At 46.1% G+C, this 17,467-nt stretch overlaps 2 protein-coding genes across 9 annotated transcripts in view; one reads left to right on the forward strand and one right to left on the reverse strand.

Annotated features, from left to right (window-relative positions):
- The window catches only part of ATXN1 (ataxin 1), a 227,068-nt gene extending 217,723 nt beyond the window's left edge, over nt 1-9,345 (forward strand). For all 6 annotated transcript variants that reach the window (XM_062617959.1, XM_062617960.1, XM_062617958.1 and 3 more), the window contains one exon: nt 735-9,345. In XM_062617959.1, coding sequence (XP_062473943.1) covers nt 735-1,265 — 531 coding nt within the window. In that variant the 3' untranslated portion in view covers nt 1,266-9,345. The remainder of the gene's footprint in view (nt 1-734) is intronic.
- GMPR (guanosine monophosphate reductase) overlaps nt 8,736-17,467 on the reverse strand; it is a 43,340-nt gene continuing 34,608 nt past the window's right edge. For 2 of the 3 annotated variants that reach the window (XM_062617965.1, XM_062617967.1), the window contains exon 9: nt 8,736-14,575. In XM_062617965.1, coding sequence (XP_062473949.1) covers nt 14,395-14,575 — 181 coding nt within the window. In that variant the 3' untranslated portion in view covers nt 8,736-14,394. Of the gene's footprint in view, nt 14,595-17,467 lie in introns of all 3 variants that reach the window. The other variant, XM_062617966.1, reaches the window with a different exon arrangement.

The raw sequence follows: 17,467 nt of genomic DNA on the forward strand, positions 1-17,467 counted from the left end.
GTGCAGAAAAGGAGATCCAGTGTAGGAATTGCAGAAGGAGGAGAAATGATCCTCTCTCTCCCTGAGGAAGTGCAGGAGGTGAACTTAACTGCAAAGCACGAGAGCAGGTGTGAGAAGGGAAGAAACTGGAAGGGTTAACAGGGCTGCTGGCAAAAGGCAGGTTCATGCTCCCTGCTCTTATTGCTACAACTCTGTACATACTCATGGCCTTCCCCTGGAAATGAGCATGCTTTCAATTGTTTCACACTGGTAAGTACACGCTTGTTTGAGCAGAGGTGAGGATGACGTTCTTGTGGTCACTTAGAAAATTGTGTCAGAACTGAGCTTCCCTTGAGCCATCCTCTGTTTGGAAAGTGTATTTACATGTGGATGACAGGCTCTAGGTACCACAGGGGCATGACAGGGAACGGAGTTTGCCACATGCCAAAGCTCGTTTGCCTTTTATGCCTCTCAGAGCAGCTGGATGAAGGTAAAGCTTGATTCACACTGATGCCTTCACACAAGTATGCCTGCTGAGCTTGGAGAAAGCATTAGCACTCATGTGACAAGGATAGGTTTGAAGGCTGCTGGTCAGTGTACTGATATTGCAGAAACTGAACAGCACTTTTGCGATTTTAGCTTTATCCCTCTCCACGGCAACAAGTGGTGCCTGCCATGCACATGCACACAGGTCATCTCACGCTCTCTCTTCTCTTTCCCTCTGTCTCTCTCTGTTGTCCCCTCTCTTCCTGCAGGTCAGCGTGGAAGTCTTGGTAGAATACCCTTTTTTTGTATTTGGACAAGGCTGGTCATCCTGCTGCCCCGAGAGAACCAGCCAGCTCTTTGATTTGCCATGCTCCAAACTCTCGGTGGGGGACGTCTGCATATCGCTCACGCTCAAGAACCTGAAGAATGGCTCTATTAAAAAGGGCCAGCCCATGGACTCAGCTAGTATCTTGCTGAAGCATTCAAAGAATGACAGTCTAGCTGGAAGTAGACACAGGTATGCAGAGCAGGAAAACGGGATTAATCAGGGAAGCGCACAGATGTTAGCTGAGAACGGTGAACTGAAGTTTCCGGACAAAATAGGATTGCCTGCAGCACCTTTGCTCACCAAAACAGAACCCAGCAAGCCCCCGGCAACGAGGAAGAGGAGGTGGTCAGCCCCCGAAACACGAAAACTAGAGAAATCAGAAGAGGAGCCACCTTTGACTCTTCCCAAGCCTTCTTTTATTCCTCAGGAGGTTAAGATTTGCATTGAAGGTCGATCCAATGTAGGAAAGTAAAAGTCGTTTGGGGAAAGGAAATTAGGCTATCCCTTGTCATTTTTATCCAGATTACTGTACTGTAGACTAAATAACCCAGTATTTACATGTTATCATCTTATTTTAGGTTTATGTTATAACCTTGTTGTTATAGTTGCAGCTGGTATTATGCAGGAGACTGGTGCATATGTTTTTCCACAAGTGTTTGTCAGTGACTAGGTTTATCGAGAGCTACAGAAGGGGCAGTATCTGCTTCACACACCCTTAGTGGAAATGAATGTGTTGTTATGGCTCCTGTTTTCTAACACCTCGAGTAGGACAGGGTCCAGCTGTGATTTTGTTTTCCTTTTGTCCTTGTTTTATTTTTTTGTTTTGTTTTGTTGTTTTGGTTCCTGTTCTAGGTTTTTTTTGGGGGAGGTCAGGAGAAGGGAACTGTAGCAGAGGTGTATGTCACATGTGGGTGCATGTGTGTGTGCGAACGTGCATGTGCATGCGTGCACGCCAGTCCCGAGGAGGGACTGCGGCTCTGTGGCGGGCTGGTCAAGAGGTTTCCTCACCCCAAGTGGATGCTGAGGACACAACCCATGGGTGGTATTGAGAAGGATAGGATAGTCTCTGATGTTTTCAACAACAAGCCAACTCTTACTCAAGGCTCTACTATATATATATATATATATATTTGTGTGTGTGTATATGTATATATATATTTTTCCCCCCATGGGGTCTGACTGCACTGATTTTTATTCCTAAAAGCAACTGCCACACCAACATTTCCTTTCTGCTTGCTAGTGCAGTTCCATTGCCCAGAGTCAGCCGGTGGGGAGGCTGTCAGGCCTCCGCACCGGTCACCCTGCCAGCTTGTCCTGCATGGCAGGGGTGTGTGTGGTGGGGGTATTGATGCGTGTGTGTGGCTTGGGTGTGCGTGAGTGTGCGAGGAGGCCTGCAGCTCCATGGATGCGCCTGGCTCAGACTCACTCCTATTTCTGTGCAGTGTTAGACAAATCGATCGGGTTACGCCATTGACATTTGCTTCCACAAGGTAGACGCATACTACCCCTTTGAGATCACAGGCATCCATGGTTTGCAGTTAGATTGCAAATCTTTAACTCTAGTACTGGTTTTAGTTCATGACTATGGACAACTGGTGCCACTTCTTTCAAATTGCGGTGTGACACAGGAATCCGCTGTTGAAGATGAACCTAGAATGTCTTTAAGCACTTAAAATGCTGTTCACACTTTATTGCTGAGCATCCTGGTCTAACACTCAGTACGTACTGTATCTCACTTTAATCTGCTTGGAAAGCAACAACAACAAACAAACAAATCTCTTCAACACTGTAATTACATGCAACTATATAAAGTTTTCTCACAGGCAAGATGCTGAAAGTTTTAATGTGGTTTCAAAGGGATGAATGTGAATTATTGAACTAGTATGTGACAGTCATTGTCCACAAAGGACTACTTAATAGGAGGCACTTTTTAAACTTTAATGCTTGAGAAAGAGTTAAAGGCATATGCGAGCTGACATAATAAAAGGAAAAAAAATATGAGAAAGGAAAAAGGAAAGAGGAAAAAAAATCATTGTCCAGTGTTTTTGAAAAAGATGGACTTTAAAGAATCTTGCAATTTGCACATCTTGAGTTTATCATTTGTGTGGTATTCCTGCAGTTTTTACCTAATAATGTTGTGGGTTGGGGGGGTTCTGAAAGAGCATAAACAAATGTAGCAATTACTCACTAACCTGCCTATGCTCTAGGCCATTTCATAGGGTTATGTTCCTTTCAAGAGTTCATTTTTGGTCTTTCTACCGTATCTGCCACACAGAACCAGGTCCTACTGGGACACCTCTGAGAATTTTTCTTCAGACTTGCTGAGAGAGTTTTCCACAAGAAACATTTCTATACTTAAGCAAGGTGTTTGTTTGTTTTGAAAACAAACCTATTGTTATTTTATTATTATTATTATTATTATTTGTTATTTTAATTGCATTGTTTCCCATTGGAAAGGCAACATTTCAAGAGTTTGGTACAAACCGAGGGGGGGGGGGGATTCATGCCATTCAGTCTTTTCTTTCCCCAGGTAGGGCCGGATCCTTTGAGGTGCTGTGCACCCAGCCTCCTGCATGAGCCTCGGGGAGGTGCAAGTATGAAGTACTCCGGGGCTGAGTGCTAACGCCTGTCGCTGCCACTAGAAAGGTCCCGTTGTCTTTCAGTGGGATTGCGCTCGGGGCCCTACGTGAGCGAGCGTCTGTGTCGTTGGGTTTGGTTGGCGAGTTCACATCCTTCAGGTAGTTTTGAAGAAGCTGTACTGATTGATAGGGAGAAAAGGAAAGAAAAGTCCATTGTTAGAAACGCAGTAACCTAAAGTGAACAAATGTATTTAAAATCTCATTTTCCCTCTCCCCTGAAATAACAGTGCTTTTATTTAAGAGAAGAAATGTTAACCCCAAACCCCAGCTTTGACTCTGTGACTTGTTACTTGAAATTTAGCTCACACCAGACCTAATTGTTTTTATACCATATTCTGGGGTGCACCAAAAAGTTGAAATACATTTAAAATAGCTTGAAACTTTTCTTGAATTTCCTTGAATTTTATTAACCTCTCAGCAGGCTACCAAATAGCTGAGTGGGTTTCTTTTCACAGTCACACTGCTTAGTTAGTGCTTATTTGTTAATATTTCTCTTTCAGAGAAGTTGCTTAATCTTCCATATACTCTGCTCAGGGCACTTGCAATTTATTGTTTCGTTTTGTTTCCTGTTTTGTTTTTAAGCTTTGATGGTAAAGGAATAGAAAGAATTACAAGTTTTAATTCACAGTCGTACCACTATTTCCATGCTTCACGTGTACTCGGGAAAAGAGAAATAATCTCAAGTAAAACCATATGCATACACATTTGTGGTTAATAAGGAAGCAGGGGCCTTTAAACTGACTGGATCTATTCAACTAACACTAAAAAAAAAGTATAAAAAATAATAATAATAAAAAACCAAGTTTGGAGCAATAGGAATGTATTAGTTCTGTGCTTGTATTTCAGACTGAGGAATTCTAAAATAACTGGTTCTTTCCAAACAGTTGTCCCTTTCCATGCTTTGGCTTTTGTAGGATGTGCAATACTTTATGTGCCAACTTAGACTCACCCGTGTGGTGGTAGCAGATCTCATACCCACTTCTGATCTCCCCTCATTTTGTTCTTTTTTTGAATAGTTTTTCTTTCTACCTTTTTTTTGATTCCCTATTAATAACTCCGTTCCTGTGTTGTCGTCGCCCCCCCCCCAAGAAAAGAAAACATATTAAGGGTCAAGCATCCCCTGCCCCGGAAAACACAAACCTTTTTTGTATTGGATGATAAAAAAGATCCAGGAAAAAAAAAAACAAAGGCAAAAACATAAATGTATTGATGTCTGCGTGTCATCCAGGTGGAGTGCGGCTGAGTGCTGTATGGCATGCAGACAAATCCTGGCTCCCATCAGGGAGAGATAAGCCCCCTGGAGACCAAGTCCTTTGCAAGGTGGTGGCTTTGCCTCTCCCCAAAGCCCCGAGCATCCCTTGCAGTGAGTCCCCACGCCTGGGAAGTTCCATCAATCCCTGGGTGCACGCAGAAATTCCAGTCACTGTTGTAGAGATGCTGAGGCGAAGCCCAAGGAGGAGGTTGAGCCGCTGCTTCTGCAGCATCTGCTTTGCAATAGTAACTGACAGTAGTTTTCTTTGTCTTTCTGTCTTTTTTTCCTTTCTTTCTTTTTGTAGCAGGCCTGTTTAGTTTACAACGAAACGCATACAATCACCAAGAAATTAGTCAGGGCAAAGAAAAATAAAACAAGAACCTCTTTATAGGGATTTCTAAAAAAGAAAATTATCTATCTGTCTATCTAGCTAATCTATCTATATATCTATATATATATAAAATGACTGTTCCTTATAGTGTTTAACTTAGGCATTGTTTCAGTTTGTCTGGGCCACATCACGGGGGATTTGAGTCTGATGTCACTTACCTCGAGGCCTCTGGTCGAGACCCAAACCGGAGTTGCTGTTGACCTATATTCTCATTTCATACGTTGCCCTTGGGCTGGCTTTTCCTTGAAGACGCAGGCCTCGGGAGGAGGGGGGGAGACACCTTCCTTTTTTTATTCCTTTAATTCCTTCGTCCCGCTGTTGCTTTGTTCGACCTGTCGTTCCCGTCATTTTCTCGCCATGGGGAAGTGACATCACTACTCTCGTTTCCCTTAAATCAAGGAACATTTAGAAACCTTTCACACCTTTTACTCAGGGATGGGGCTGGCATATGTGTGGTACACTGATGTGACCAGAAGCAGCACTTTTACTGCTCCGGAGTAGGGATGTACAATGTTAAAGACAAGTTTGGATTTCCTGCACCTCATGGTTTTAAACTTTGTAGATCTCACTTAGATTGCAATACAAAAGCAGCAGGCTTAGCGTGAACTGTAGCTGTCGGTAAATCACGAAAATTCACTTTCTGCAGAGATTTATTTTATTTTAATGTGTGTTGCCAATAGTAGAAAGGAAATGGTGAAATGCTGTTAATTCTTGCAACTGCTAAAAAAAGAAGCCTGTATCAAGGACAGCAAATCCTTAATAATTTTAAACACTAACAACAGTGTTATTTTAAAGAGGGGGCCTCTTGGGGCAGTGCTCTGTGCATCCTGGGACCCCGTTCTGCAAACACTTACACACGCGCATACAGGGAGTCCAGGCTGGCCGGTCAGGGCTGCTCAGGAGCTCACTGTGAAGCACGTGTGTAAATCTTTGTGAAACTGAAGCTTGGTTCAGTCAGGGCCAGATCCTGACCATAATCAGACAGATGGAAGAGACTTGGGGTTCATCCAGGCTCGCCAGGGCGGAAGCCCCAGACTGGTAGGGGGGATTCGGCCTATTGAAACACTTTGCTGTCCTAGGAACTCGACAAAGGGTGAAACAGGACGTGCTCTTGTACAAATGATTTCCATTTCTTCCCTCCCCATCACCACAGGTAACAGCAGGGTCCGCTCTGGGCTCTGGCCAGTGCTGATGCGACAGGCAAGGGGATGAAGGCACCACCAGAGTGCAGGCAGTAATTTCCCTTCCTCTGGTTTATCCAACCCTCCCACCCCCACAAATCCTAAATCCATAGCAAAATGAGAACTTGTTGATGCAGATCCGCATTCGTGCACACACACCTCCCCAGACAGAAGCGTCTGTCTGCACATGAATAAATGCGTGTGATTTGTTTTGGCACGTATGCCTACGTGTCCACTTGATTCCCTGTCCTGAGGACAGCCTTGCTTTGTGTCCATAGGGGAACTCCAAACACGTTGCACACCTCTACTCCAGAGTTCAATTTCTTTTACATAGACGACCTCGCTTCAGATGTGTTACCTTTACTGATAGGATCTTTTCTTGTAGCACTATACCTTGTGGGAATATTTTTTGATGTAAACCTAATTTGAGAAGCTTATTAAAAATAGAAACTTTTTTTGAAGCACTCACATTGAGGAGTACAGGTAATGTTTTAAACAATTGCACAAAAGAAAAATGAATGTTGGAATGATTCATTCAGTGTTTGACAAAGAGATGGCTCTGTTTGAACAGTGAGTTTCATACCTTGTTTGTAAAAAAAAAACAAAAAAAGTTTTTAAATACAAAAGCAGAGAAAGGTTGAAAGTTTCATGTTTTTTGTATATAGAAAATGTCATGTCTAGATGATCTGATTTGTATTGGCTTTGGCCAGGAAGAATTATTACTTAAAAGGCTCTTAAAGAACAACTGTGCTTAATTTTCTGTTCGTATTACATGGGTCCCATTTCCAGGGAATGGAGTCATGCTTCATACTGTTTATTCCTGTGCTGAAATATACCTTGGAGCAGCAATTCTTGAGTGCAGCTACCGGGCACTTCAAGGGTGGCTAAGCGTGCACAACCAGAGTCTCACTCTCCAGCTCTGTTTTGGCTTTAAGTCTCTCCTGCCTGTGCTGAGGGAGCCCCGGCAGCCCACAGGGCATGGCCAGGTTTGAGGGAGGCCTTGGCTGTGCCTTCACTGGCACCAGGACCTGGGCCATGGCTGGCAGTGCCGCAGCAGCCCTTGGTTGGAGAGCCGCTGCTGGCTGAGCACAACCTTCTTAGTTCCTGCCTGAAAGCTTTCGGTCCCGTGTTTTTTATCTTCTCTCTGGGATGCTGTTCCATGTTTTTTCAGCACTTCCTGTTCCAGATGAAACCCAAAGAGTATAACCCTGAGCAAGAAGTGCTTATAGCAAGGGATCCTAGCCCAGCACTGGCAGCAGGGTGATACCTGAGGTGGTCCAGCCTTGCAGCATCTGTCACTGCCCCACTCACCTCTGTGTTAGAGCCGCTCATGCAGAGCACGTTTCCAGTGATGATGGTCTTGAGCAATGGTGAGACTGGTGTTTTTCAGAAGCCAAAAGGAGAGGATCCTGGAGCAGTTTCTGAGGAGAGAGAGGGTCCTTTTCCTGTCCAAAGATTCAGCTGGGCAGCTGGGAGCCAGCAGCAGGGCAGCTGGGCTCTGAGGTTGCTCCCGTTCCCCTCCCCAGAGGTAACCCAAGCTTTGGCTCCCATAGGCATGCAGGGCAAAAGTACTTGCCCTGTCCAGGTGGTCCCTGGGCGCTCAGAAAGCCAGCCCCAGTTGTGTTACAATGAAGTGCATTCAGCCAACAGGTAGTATTTATACAATAACAGTCTCTAAGGTTTCTGTAGTTTTTTTTCTTGTCATTATCTGAAAGGACTCAAGTCTTCCACTGAGGATTTTATGATGGAGGCTTCATCCAAGGTTGTTTCCTTTTTGTTCATTTCTGTTTTGAGCAGTCAAAGCTCCTGTGCCCTTTCCCTCGACCATGCAGTAGGTATGCATTGGAAGTGTTGTTTGCAGCCAGCGTTAGGCACTTGTTGAAGCCGTCACTGCTGTACTACTATGGGATTGCTTGAAACCTCAGGGCTGGGATCCTTGGCTGGCACAGAGCCGGTGTGGGACCGCCGGCTCCCTGGACAGCCCCGCTCTGCCCCTTCGCACCAGCCAGTGTGGGGATCCCTCCCTGGTGTTTGCTTTAAAACTCGAGGACCCGCGTGCTCTCTCGCTGACTACGCTCTGCAGAACTCCTGTCCCAGGCAGGCGAGTGGGACCTGTGTCACTGGGGGTGGCTGGGTCTGTGTCCTCTCCCTGGCCATCGCACTGGCCTCTTGGCGAAGTTACTGATCTGTTAAGGCATAGATAGGACTCTTCACGGCAGTCAGCTGATGTTGAAACTCACTAATGTTGGATTTCTCTTTTTTTGTTTTTTTTTTTTTTTTTTTGAATAATATATTAACGTTGAACGCTGCTCTTTTGGCAGTGTTACAGTGGGGGGGGTGGGGGGTGGGGGGTGGGTGTCCCAACCTTTTTCAGTTCGGGTGAGCTACTGAAAACCATTTTGTACTAGCTATGTCACCACTCCCGGCGCTTGGCCATGCCGGGTCAGGTTTAGCCATTCTACAGCAGCAGTTTTTAAAGTCTTTTTTTTTTTCCTTTTCTTTTTTTTAATTAAATTGTCTGGTATTACTAATGAGGGTTCTTGCAAATCCCACTTCCAGTGTAGTTCCTAGGGTAGGCCCAGAAAAAGGGATATCGCAGCTTTGTGTTGGGGAGAAGTTGAGCTGACATGGCCAGTACAAAGGAGAAATAGGGAGGGAATAACGTTTTGCACCTTATTGAAAAGAGGAGAAGATTTTAAGTGCATACAGACATAGTTAAGAGCTTTTATTGTGACAGGAGAACTTTTTTCCATATGCGTGCATACTCTCTGTAATTCCAGTGTAAAATATTGTACTTGCACTAGCTTTTTTAAAACAAATATTAAAAAAAAATGGAAGAATTCATATTCTATTTTCTAATGGTGGTGTGTCTATTTGTAGGATACACTCGCGTCTGTTTATTGAATTTTATGGTCCCTTTCTTTGATGGTGCTTGCAGGTTTTCTAGGTAGAAATTATTTCATTATTATAATAAAACAATGTTTGATTCAAAATTTGAACAAAATTGTTTTAAAGAAATTGTCTGTATACCAGTACAAGTTTATTGTTTCAGTATACTCGTACTAATAAAATAACAGTGCCAATTGCAAGCACATGTTCTGTCTTTATCGCTTCCGACTGAATGGGAGAGCTTTCCTAGGGACGTTATTTCCCCAGTTTAATCCCCACCTCCCAGCAACCCATTTCATACAGCCACAGAATGGTTCGGGTTGGAAGGGACCTTAAAGATCACCTAGTTCTAACCCCAGGGTTGAGAGCACAAATGCTCTCAGATGCATTTGAGAGCGTTGCATTTGCTTTTATTCGCAGTGATGCAGAAACAGAGACGTAGCCATTCACGGGCATAAAACCCTTTCCAGACCCTTAGAGAGAAGCTCTTTATTGTGTAACAAAAACTTTCCACTTACAACTTACGAACACTTTCAGGGACATTGCCACGCGCGGTTGCTCCCGGTGAGGGTCAGCAGCGCCCACCATCACCACCTCAGCAGGGCCAAGTGGGGCAGGAGAACACTGAATACTTGTCAGCTCTTTTTGACCGATTACATGCAAGTACTTCACAGTCATCACAGGCAACACCAAGGGGTTTGGGACTCTGAACTGTTTATTTATGTATGAAAACTTCAACCAGTAAACACTGTTATCAAGTAAATGCTGGGGAGGGCTTGCTTAAGCACCTGAATGAGCACAAGCAAAGCAAAGGCTGCAGCAGGATGGCCCATGCTGTGCTGAAGGGCGCAGAGCTGTGCCTGCATGCAGCCTGGACACAGACATGCGGCTCCAAGCTGCAGAGAAGGGCCTGGCCTGCTCCCACTGCTGGCTCTGGCTGCTGCAGAAGGCAAATGGCTGTCCCTGGGCCTGAGCTTTTTGTTTTTCTCTCTTCTGCAGAAGCAAGGCCAAACCTGGTGCTGGTTGCAAAAGCCCTCCTGGCTCCAACAAAGACCTTTTGGTACAAAAATGGCATTAGCAACTAAAACGCAACATCCCCAGGTGGCAGGGTGGGAGGTGGTGATGGACAGACACTGCACTAACGCTGGCAGAAAGCTGAAGGAAGTCTGTTCAAGATGGGTAACTCAATCGGCACAAACCAGGGAGTGCTTGGTTCAGGAAACGCTTCAAACTCTCATTATCTCCCTGACCAGAAAACCCCAGCCCCTGGCCCAACACAGTGGGGCTTGGCTAATTGCTGCTGTGTTTCTTGCACACACTCCTCCTTTCTCCCCCTGCTTTTACTAGCTGAAGGGAAGATACAGGCACACTTTGTCTGAGATAAGCTCCTCCAAATGTGAGCAGCAGCTCCTCCTGCTCCTACTTAAAACTCAACTCTTCTTACTTACAGGGTGGCCCCAACCCACATTCAGCCCCACCATGTCCTAAGGTGAGAAGGCAGCTGCAGAGAAGAGCACAGCCAAAGCCCCTGCCTCATGGGGGAGAAGGGAGAGGCCCAGACCCCCTGGTCCCTGCACTTGTTTCTTTCAGAGAAAGGAGACCTGGGAGGCTCGGTTTGCAGCTGGCAGGGTGCTGGCCCAAGGCCTACTCCTCCAACAGGCTAGCCTCAGGCCCACAAGGAGGCCTACACACGCGCTCCTCGCAGCCACCACACAGGCACTGGGGTGTGAGCCAGGCTGCTGCCATGCCAAGACCTTCCTGCCTGTGAAGGGGAGCACCCAGGTAAGTCAGGCTGCATGGGCAGGAGAGCCAGTCAGCCCTCCCGGACAAACACCCTGCAGCAGGGAGAGTCCAGAATATGGCTGTGAGCAGGAGGGCTGGTTTGGGTGTCCTTAGGTTTCAAGAAGCCGGAGATGGACACGCTCAGCACAGATTGCTTTAATGACATTAGCCCTTTTCAGCATCCCCACTTGTAGGTCTTCGGCATGTTAAACTAAATCACTGTGGAGCCAGTGGGCCAAACCTTAACACAGCTCTAGGGTGCTCAGCAAGTGCCTGGCTGGGGAAAGCTGGCATGACCTTGGGCTACATCATGCAAGCAGCAGGTTATCCCGCTCACAGCATTCCTCTAGACATGATGGGGTTGGGGCGGGGTAGGGAATCACTTAACACTAAACGCTTACAAATGTCATTTACCACAGAAGGACACCAAGTAACACAGAACCCAGTTAAATGTGCAGGTGAGGTAGATCCACAAATGGCACGTGGTGTTTGTCAGTGGTTGCGGTCTCTTCTCAAACCACCCTGCCGGGCGCAGCATGCCCTCAGCTCCCCCACTGCCCCAGCTCCTGTGAGAGCCACACCAGGCTTGAGTAGGGCACAGGACCTGGGGCTAAATGAAGGACAACTGCTACAGCACAGGACTGGATGTTAAAGGAGGGCTCAGGCTTTTCTTTTTTTCAGTTTTCCAGCCTGAGAGCTGACATGTACAGTGTCAGTGGTGAGCACTGACACGGTTGAGGGTTATCCCTGAACAAAACTTGCATATAACCTTCGGTGAGATGCAGACATGCCACCACGTCAGCCCTTCTGCAGCCACTCTCTACCCCTCACTCACTTTGGAGTGAGAAGGAGAAAATGAAATGGAAAGAAAACATGCTGCTTATCAAAATGATGGGAAGAGCTGCTATTCAGAAAACCAAATAACCCAGGTCAAAGCTTTACCAGTAACTATCCTTAGCATCAATGTCATTCACAGCCTGGAGAATTCAGGGGACAACTTCAGTGGAGCCTATCCCCATCCCTCCCTACAGTCCCTGGTCAGTCAGAGGTATGTGTGAAAGGGGAAGGCAGGTGGGTGCAGAAGTGGCCCCAGGAAGAGCTGCATGTACATGTACAACCTGCCTGCGTGGGAGGCTCCACGCCTGCCGCACCTGCAGAGAGGCAGTCTCCCCATGCCCCAGTGCCTGCCCTTTGGAAAAGAAATGGCTCCAAAGACCTGTCACGAAGCTGCTCCATTCAATGTGCGTATGGAGGTTTTAAAAAATGTTTACAAATATATATTTTTATATGCATCCCTTAAACTCTTGTTTAGAAATGTAGCTAAAAAAAAGTAGAAAAGCGCTAGCCAGAGTAGGCGGAAGACAGCAGACTGCGGCTCTTCCCACATATGAAGGCACGAGCGTGGAAACACACCTGTGGTCAGGCCTGCACCACAATGGTCTAACCCCACTGCTGACGGAGGTGTTCACCCTACCCTTCATATCACATTAAACAAAGGAAAGGTGACCTCCTGCAGCTGTACTGATGCAGTGTTAATACTGCCTGTCCTCTGGGCTTAATGCAGGTGAGAGCAGTATGTAGCACACGGTAGGGTTTGTGGTAAACAAACCTGGTATCTTCCTAACTTGGTATTTTCAGGCAGGAGAGAATAGCGATCAGGTCCTTTATTCACAGGGCCTTCTTCTCTTCTGCCTTCAGGTTCCTTTATGATATGTGGGCAGGAGAAAGGGTCCTTAAAGCCAGCACAAGCATAAATCTGTGCTTTATACTAAGGCCCTTATCCACATCCAAAGCCCAGGAAGGGGTCATACCACACTTATGTCCTGCATGTTAGATGGAAGATATTTAAAATACCAGGCTATTTAGAAGATGTTCTGTGCTTTTTCTAATGTGGACAACACACTCTAAAATCACCAGGGATCAGCTTGTGGCCTAGATTTGCTCCTCAGCATGGTCAATTGTACCAGTCCTTGTGCGTGGCTTTTTGAGATGTCCAGCAGATGAGTTTAATTCTAGAGTTTCTTTTTGCTGTTCCTCTTCCTGCAGATCACTCTTTTGCTTTTCAAAGGAAGCCTGCCTCTTCCCACAGATGTCTATAGGAGGGGAAAGAAGATTCTGCAGTACTGAAGTAACATTAGCTCTATTATGATCTCAGCAGCACTTTAAAGTAAGTGGCCAAGCATTATTAATTCATTGGTGCTCACTTTCACATCATTTATCATAATGAGCTTCTACAGTACTCATGTGGATGCAATGTGTATTTCCAAAGAAATTTCATTGTGATTTATCTATTAATTAGTGGGCCATTACACTTTATTGAAGTGTTACCTTAAGCATTCATTACTGCCTTCAGAGCAAATGCTTTAACTTCAGCTCAGCCTATCAGTGTCAGGCTATTCTGCCAAAAGCTCTTTTGCTTTTCATGGTGTCAAGCACTGCAAAGGACTGGTACCAAATAACCAAAGTGAATCTGATCCCTCTGGCCGCATTCACCTGGCCACACACAATGCACAGCACAGCATTTATGTATCTTTGCTAAATGGCTATGAATAGGCAACGGAACAGTGAGGGCTACAGAACACACACACCCCCTCGCCCCGGTGAGGTTGACGTTGCTGAGTTTCAACGTCTTAAAAATCTGTTCACAGAGAGCAGATAAAAGCAAGAACCCAGGTAATTCAATGGCTGCATGCATGAAAAAGCAGGCAAGCTCTGAGAGGTTTTCTCCTGAACCATCTCCACAGATGGGGTCAGAGAAGACAGTACAGGTTAGCTGCATTCACTGCCAGCTTCTCTGGAGAGGCAAGTCCATTGAATAGGGAGATTTAGGTAAAAGTGACAGTACCAGCCCTGTGAACTGGCCGTGACAGATCTGGCATGTTTATCATCACAGTAAGAAGTCCCCAGCAGTCAAGCCTGATCCACCTCTGAAATTCTGCAGGCTGGCAGCAATGCCACAAACAGCCCTTCTTTCACCACAACAAAGATAAGGAAAATTGGATTTTTGGTTTCTCCACTCAATTCCTTGCGTCTTTTTCTCTCCCAGTCTGTAATTTCTGGAGGGTGCACTGCCACAAGTGGTGGTAGGTGACAGGTCAGTCTTAAAAAAGGGAATGTGTATGTATGCAGATCTACTAGCCATGTCTGTACAAGCCAATTCCTTGTTAACTGAGGTTTCAACAGCCATTTATCAGAAGGGGGAAAAAACAGGTGAAGAAATGCTGACTAAAAAATAAAATAGGCACCACAACAAAAGATGAGGCTATTGCATTTAGAAACAATGGCACTGTCTTAACAGCATAACCTTCCCCTTCCAAATCCCAGCCATAGCCCCTCCAATGGCTATGACACTGCCATTCTGAGAGAGAGTTTGCCACTAACACAACAAGGAAGAGAAAGCAAAACAAAACAGCAGCCCTTCCTGCTCCTCCCCACCACCACTCTCTCTCCAGTTCCCCAGTCCGGGGCTAAGAGAAGACCTGGCTGTGCTGCTGGGTGACTCTGATAAACGTCGTTCTCCTGCTCAGTTCCTTCAGCTTGGCAGCTCCCACGTAGGTGCAGGTGGAGCGCAGCCCCCCAAGGATGTCCAGGATGGTGAGTTCCACATCCCCTCGGTATGGTACCTCCACAGTTCTGCCCTCAGAAGCTCTGGAGAAGAAATAGGTTACTGCATTTATGTCTAGATGTGAAATGTAATAGTGTGTTTACTGGAGCAATGTGGAGCTTAATACTGCAGTTTACAAATGTTCCCCCAGCTTTATTGCTTGCTTGTCTGTTGCTGCTTGGTGCTCTCAAGCACTGAAATGCCTCAGCTCCCGTTACCACCAATACTGTGAACTAGAAGCAGACAAATATTGTAGATGCCCCAATATCCCATGTGTATATTGACAGATCTGCCCCTTCCTGCCCTCCACAAACTGCCTACAAGCAAGTGAAGCTTCCAGGTTTACTGAAAGACAAACTTGACCTTGAGAGCTGCAAGCTTTAAAGTATAAAGAACAGCCAAGCTCAGACAGCTTACAGAAACGTTGAAGTCTGCCTCAATCAGCAGAGCTCTACAAAGGCTTCACAGCTCCTGGGCTATCTGATGTCACTGACCTGACACAGATGGAACTGCTCTGGCTGTCTCTTACCAGCCCACAGAGCCCACAGAGATGGAGTGGGAAACCTGCTGCAGAACTGTCCCCTGAAGCTAAAAGGTGAGCTAGCAGAGCTCAGAGTCAGGCAAAAAGGCCAGAAACAATAGCAGTGCTGTGAATACTGTCAGGTATGGGCACATGCCAGCACACGCTGCACAGTTCCCAAAAACACATCTGAAGAGTGTATGACGGAAGAATCCAGGCAAGTAACTCCTTCCCCTTCAGCTTTCACCAGCCCCATGTTCAGCAATCCATCCTGCAGTAGAGTTCACCAGTCACCAGCTGATCTCACTAGGCTTTAGAGCAAGCTTGTTCTGCATGGCACACCTGCGCCCTTGGAGAGGCAGGCCTTGGAAAGGGGGGCATCAAACAGAAATGCAGAAGATGGGATTGCTCCCCTGCTTCCCTATAAAATGGAGGCAGAAATTGCAGCAGGGTTCTATCATTGTTGGAAATGTGGCTTTATTTAATTCTCCCTTAAACAAGTTGTCTAGGGGACAGTGGAAGAAAGAAAAAACATCCTTGTTTGGAGGGTCCATTTGCGAATCATTAACAATAGCAACAGCAGCTATGTGCAGGTACTTCAGTGTGAGCCTGGCTATATTTCATTCTGTTAGTTTAAATGTAAGGTCAAAGCCTTAGGGAGGCAATAAAGAAGTGTTAGTATGCCATGGGAATAAGGAATCGTGATTAATCTCCCTACATCTGATGAGTGACTCTTTCTTAAATAAACACTGTAATAAGTGGCCAATGGAAAATGTATGTACCACTGCCATGTACCAGACTGCACAGGGCACAGTGGTGCGTTGTATAGCCTGTGCTTCAGGGAGCTTACAGGCAGCTCCAGTGCCAGCGGGGAGAGAAGGCCTGGCCCACAGAACAACACAAACATAGTCATGCTACCATTCTGCAGCCTGGGTTTTGGCCATGCCCACCTGGTCCAGTCAAAGTCAGGAGGTTCAGCTTGGGCTCCTGGGTGCTTGTTGCAAGACCACAGTGCAAGAGACAGTGCATGTCTGAGATCTGGGGAAAACAGCGTGAATTTTACCTACCAGACTCTGACATCTGAAGAGCTTTGCACGCTGCATTAGGCAAGAAATGCTAGGTTTACTGCATTCATTCATGACTGTCCATTCAATTTATGCATGAGAGTCCAATTAATTTATGCATGAATGCCCCATCAGTTCAAACATGCGTGCCCTGTTAATTCATGCTTGAGCACCAGGTGGGGCATGAGTTGCAGGGTTTTGAGCAGAGAGCTGATTGCAAACAAAGGCAGCCCCAGTTAGAGTGGTCCAACAGACCTGCAGGGATGAGAACATTGCTCTCAAGAGTCTGACCACCTGGTGGTCCTTTTTTCTGAGCAGAATTACAGCAATGTGGGGTGCTTTCAGCCATTGCCCCTGGGAGATGTCCCTGCAATGACTACAGTCCTGTTAGGAAGCTGGAGCTTGTGGGATGCAACTTTTGGCCTTGGATACTAAAACCTACAAAAGTGGTGAACATCTAACATCACAGCCACAAATCTGTAACAGCTAGGCAGGTGCTGCTGCTCCTCCAGTATCAGCTGATAAGCTGGTGGGATGTCCTGTTGAACAAGGAGTGACCTACAGATACTGTACTGGGGGAAGCATTAGCTGCACAGAAGATGTCAAGTGTCCAGTTTTACATTCATCCTTGAAAGTAACTGTAAAGAAGTGTTGAAAATTCTCCATGCTCCCACCCTACATGCTAGGAGTAACAGATGCTCCAAAAGGAAAAGGAAGCATATAGGATGGAAGTGGGACAGAAATCTAGAGCTGTGAGTTAAGCAACTGCAAGCACAGCATAAAAGGTCAGAGTTTAGTTAATGTTGTTTGACCATGGAGTAAGCCCCAAGAGACCAAAGCTCTTTGGTGTGTCATCTCACTCCCCAGATGGGGAAATGCCCTACTGCTGCGTGTGGATACTCTTCACCCTAATCCATCCCCCATTTTGGATATAAATGAAGCCCTGCAGCTACTGAACTCATGACTCTATTGGTACCTTGTGGTGGTTTAACCCCAGCCAGCACTCAGCTGTAACACTCAGCCGCTCGCTCACTCCCCTGGTGGGATAGGGGAGAGAATTGGAAGAGTAAAAGTGAGAAAACTTGTGGGTTGAGATAAAGACAGTTTAACAGGTAGAGCAGAAGCTGCGTGCAGAAGGATTTAGGATGAGAATCATGTTGATAACACATTGATGTGTTAGTTGTTACTAAGCAATACTTATTATAAGTCAAGGCCTTTTCTGTTCCTCACACCACCCTACCAGTGAGCAGGCTGGGGGTGCACAAGAAGCTGGGAGGAGACACAGCAACACAGCTGAACCTAACTGACCAAAGCAGTATTCCACAGCATATGGTGTCATACTCAGCATATAA

This window comes from Pezoporus occidentalis, unplaced genomic scaffold, assembly GCF_034315485.1.
Source record: "Pezoporus occidentalis ecotype Australia unplaced genomic scaffold, CSIRO_AGI_Poc_V1 ctg2, whole genome shotgun sequence".
NCBI lineage: Eukaryota > Metazoa > Chordata > Aves > Psittaciformes > Psittacidae > Pezoporus > Pezoporus occidentalis.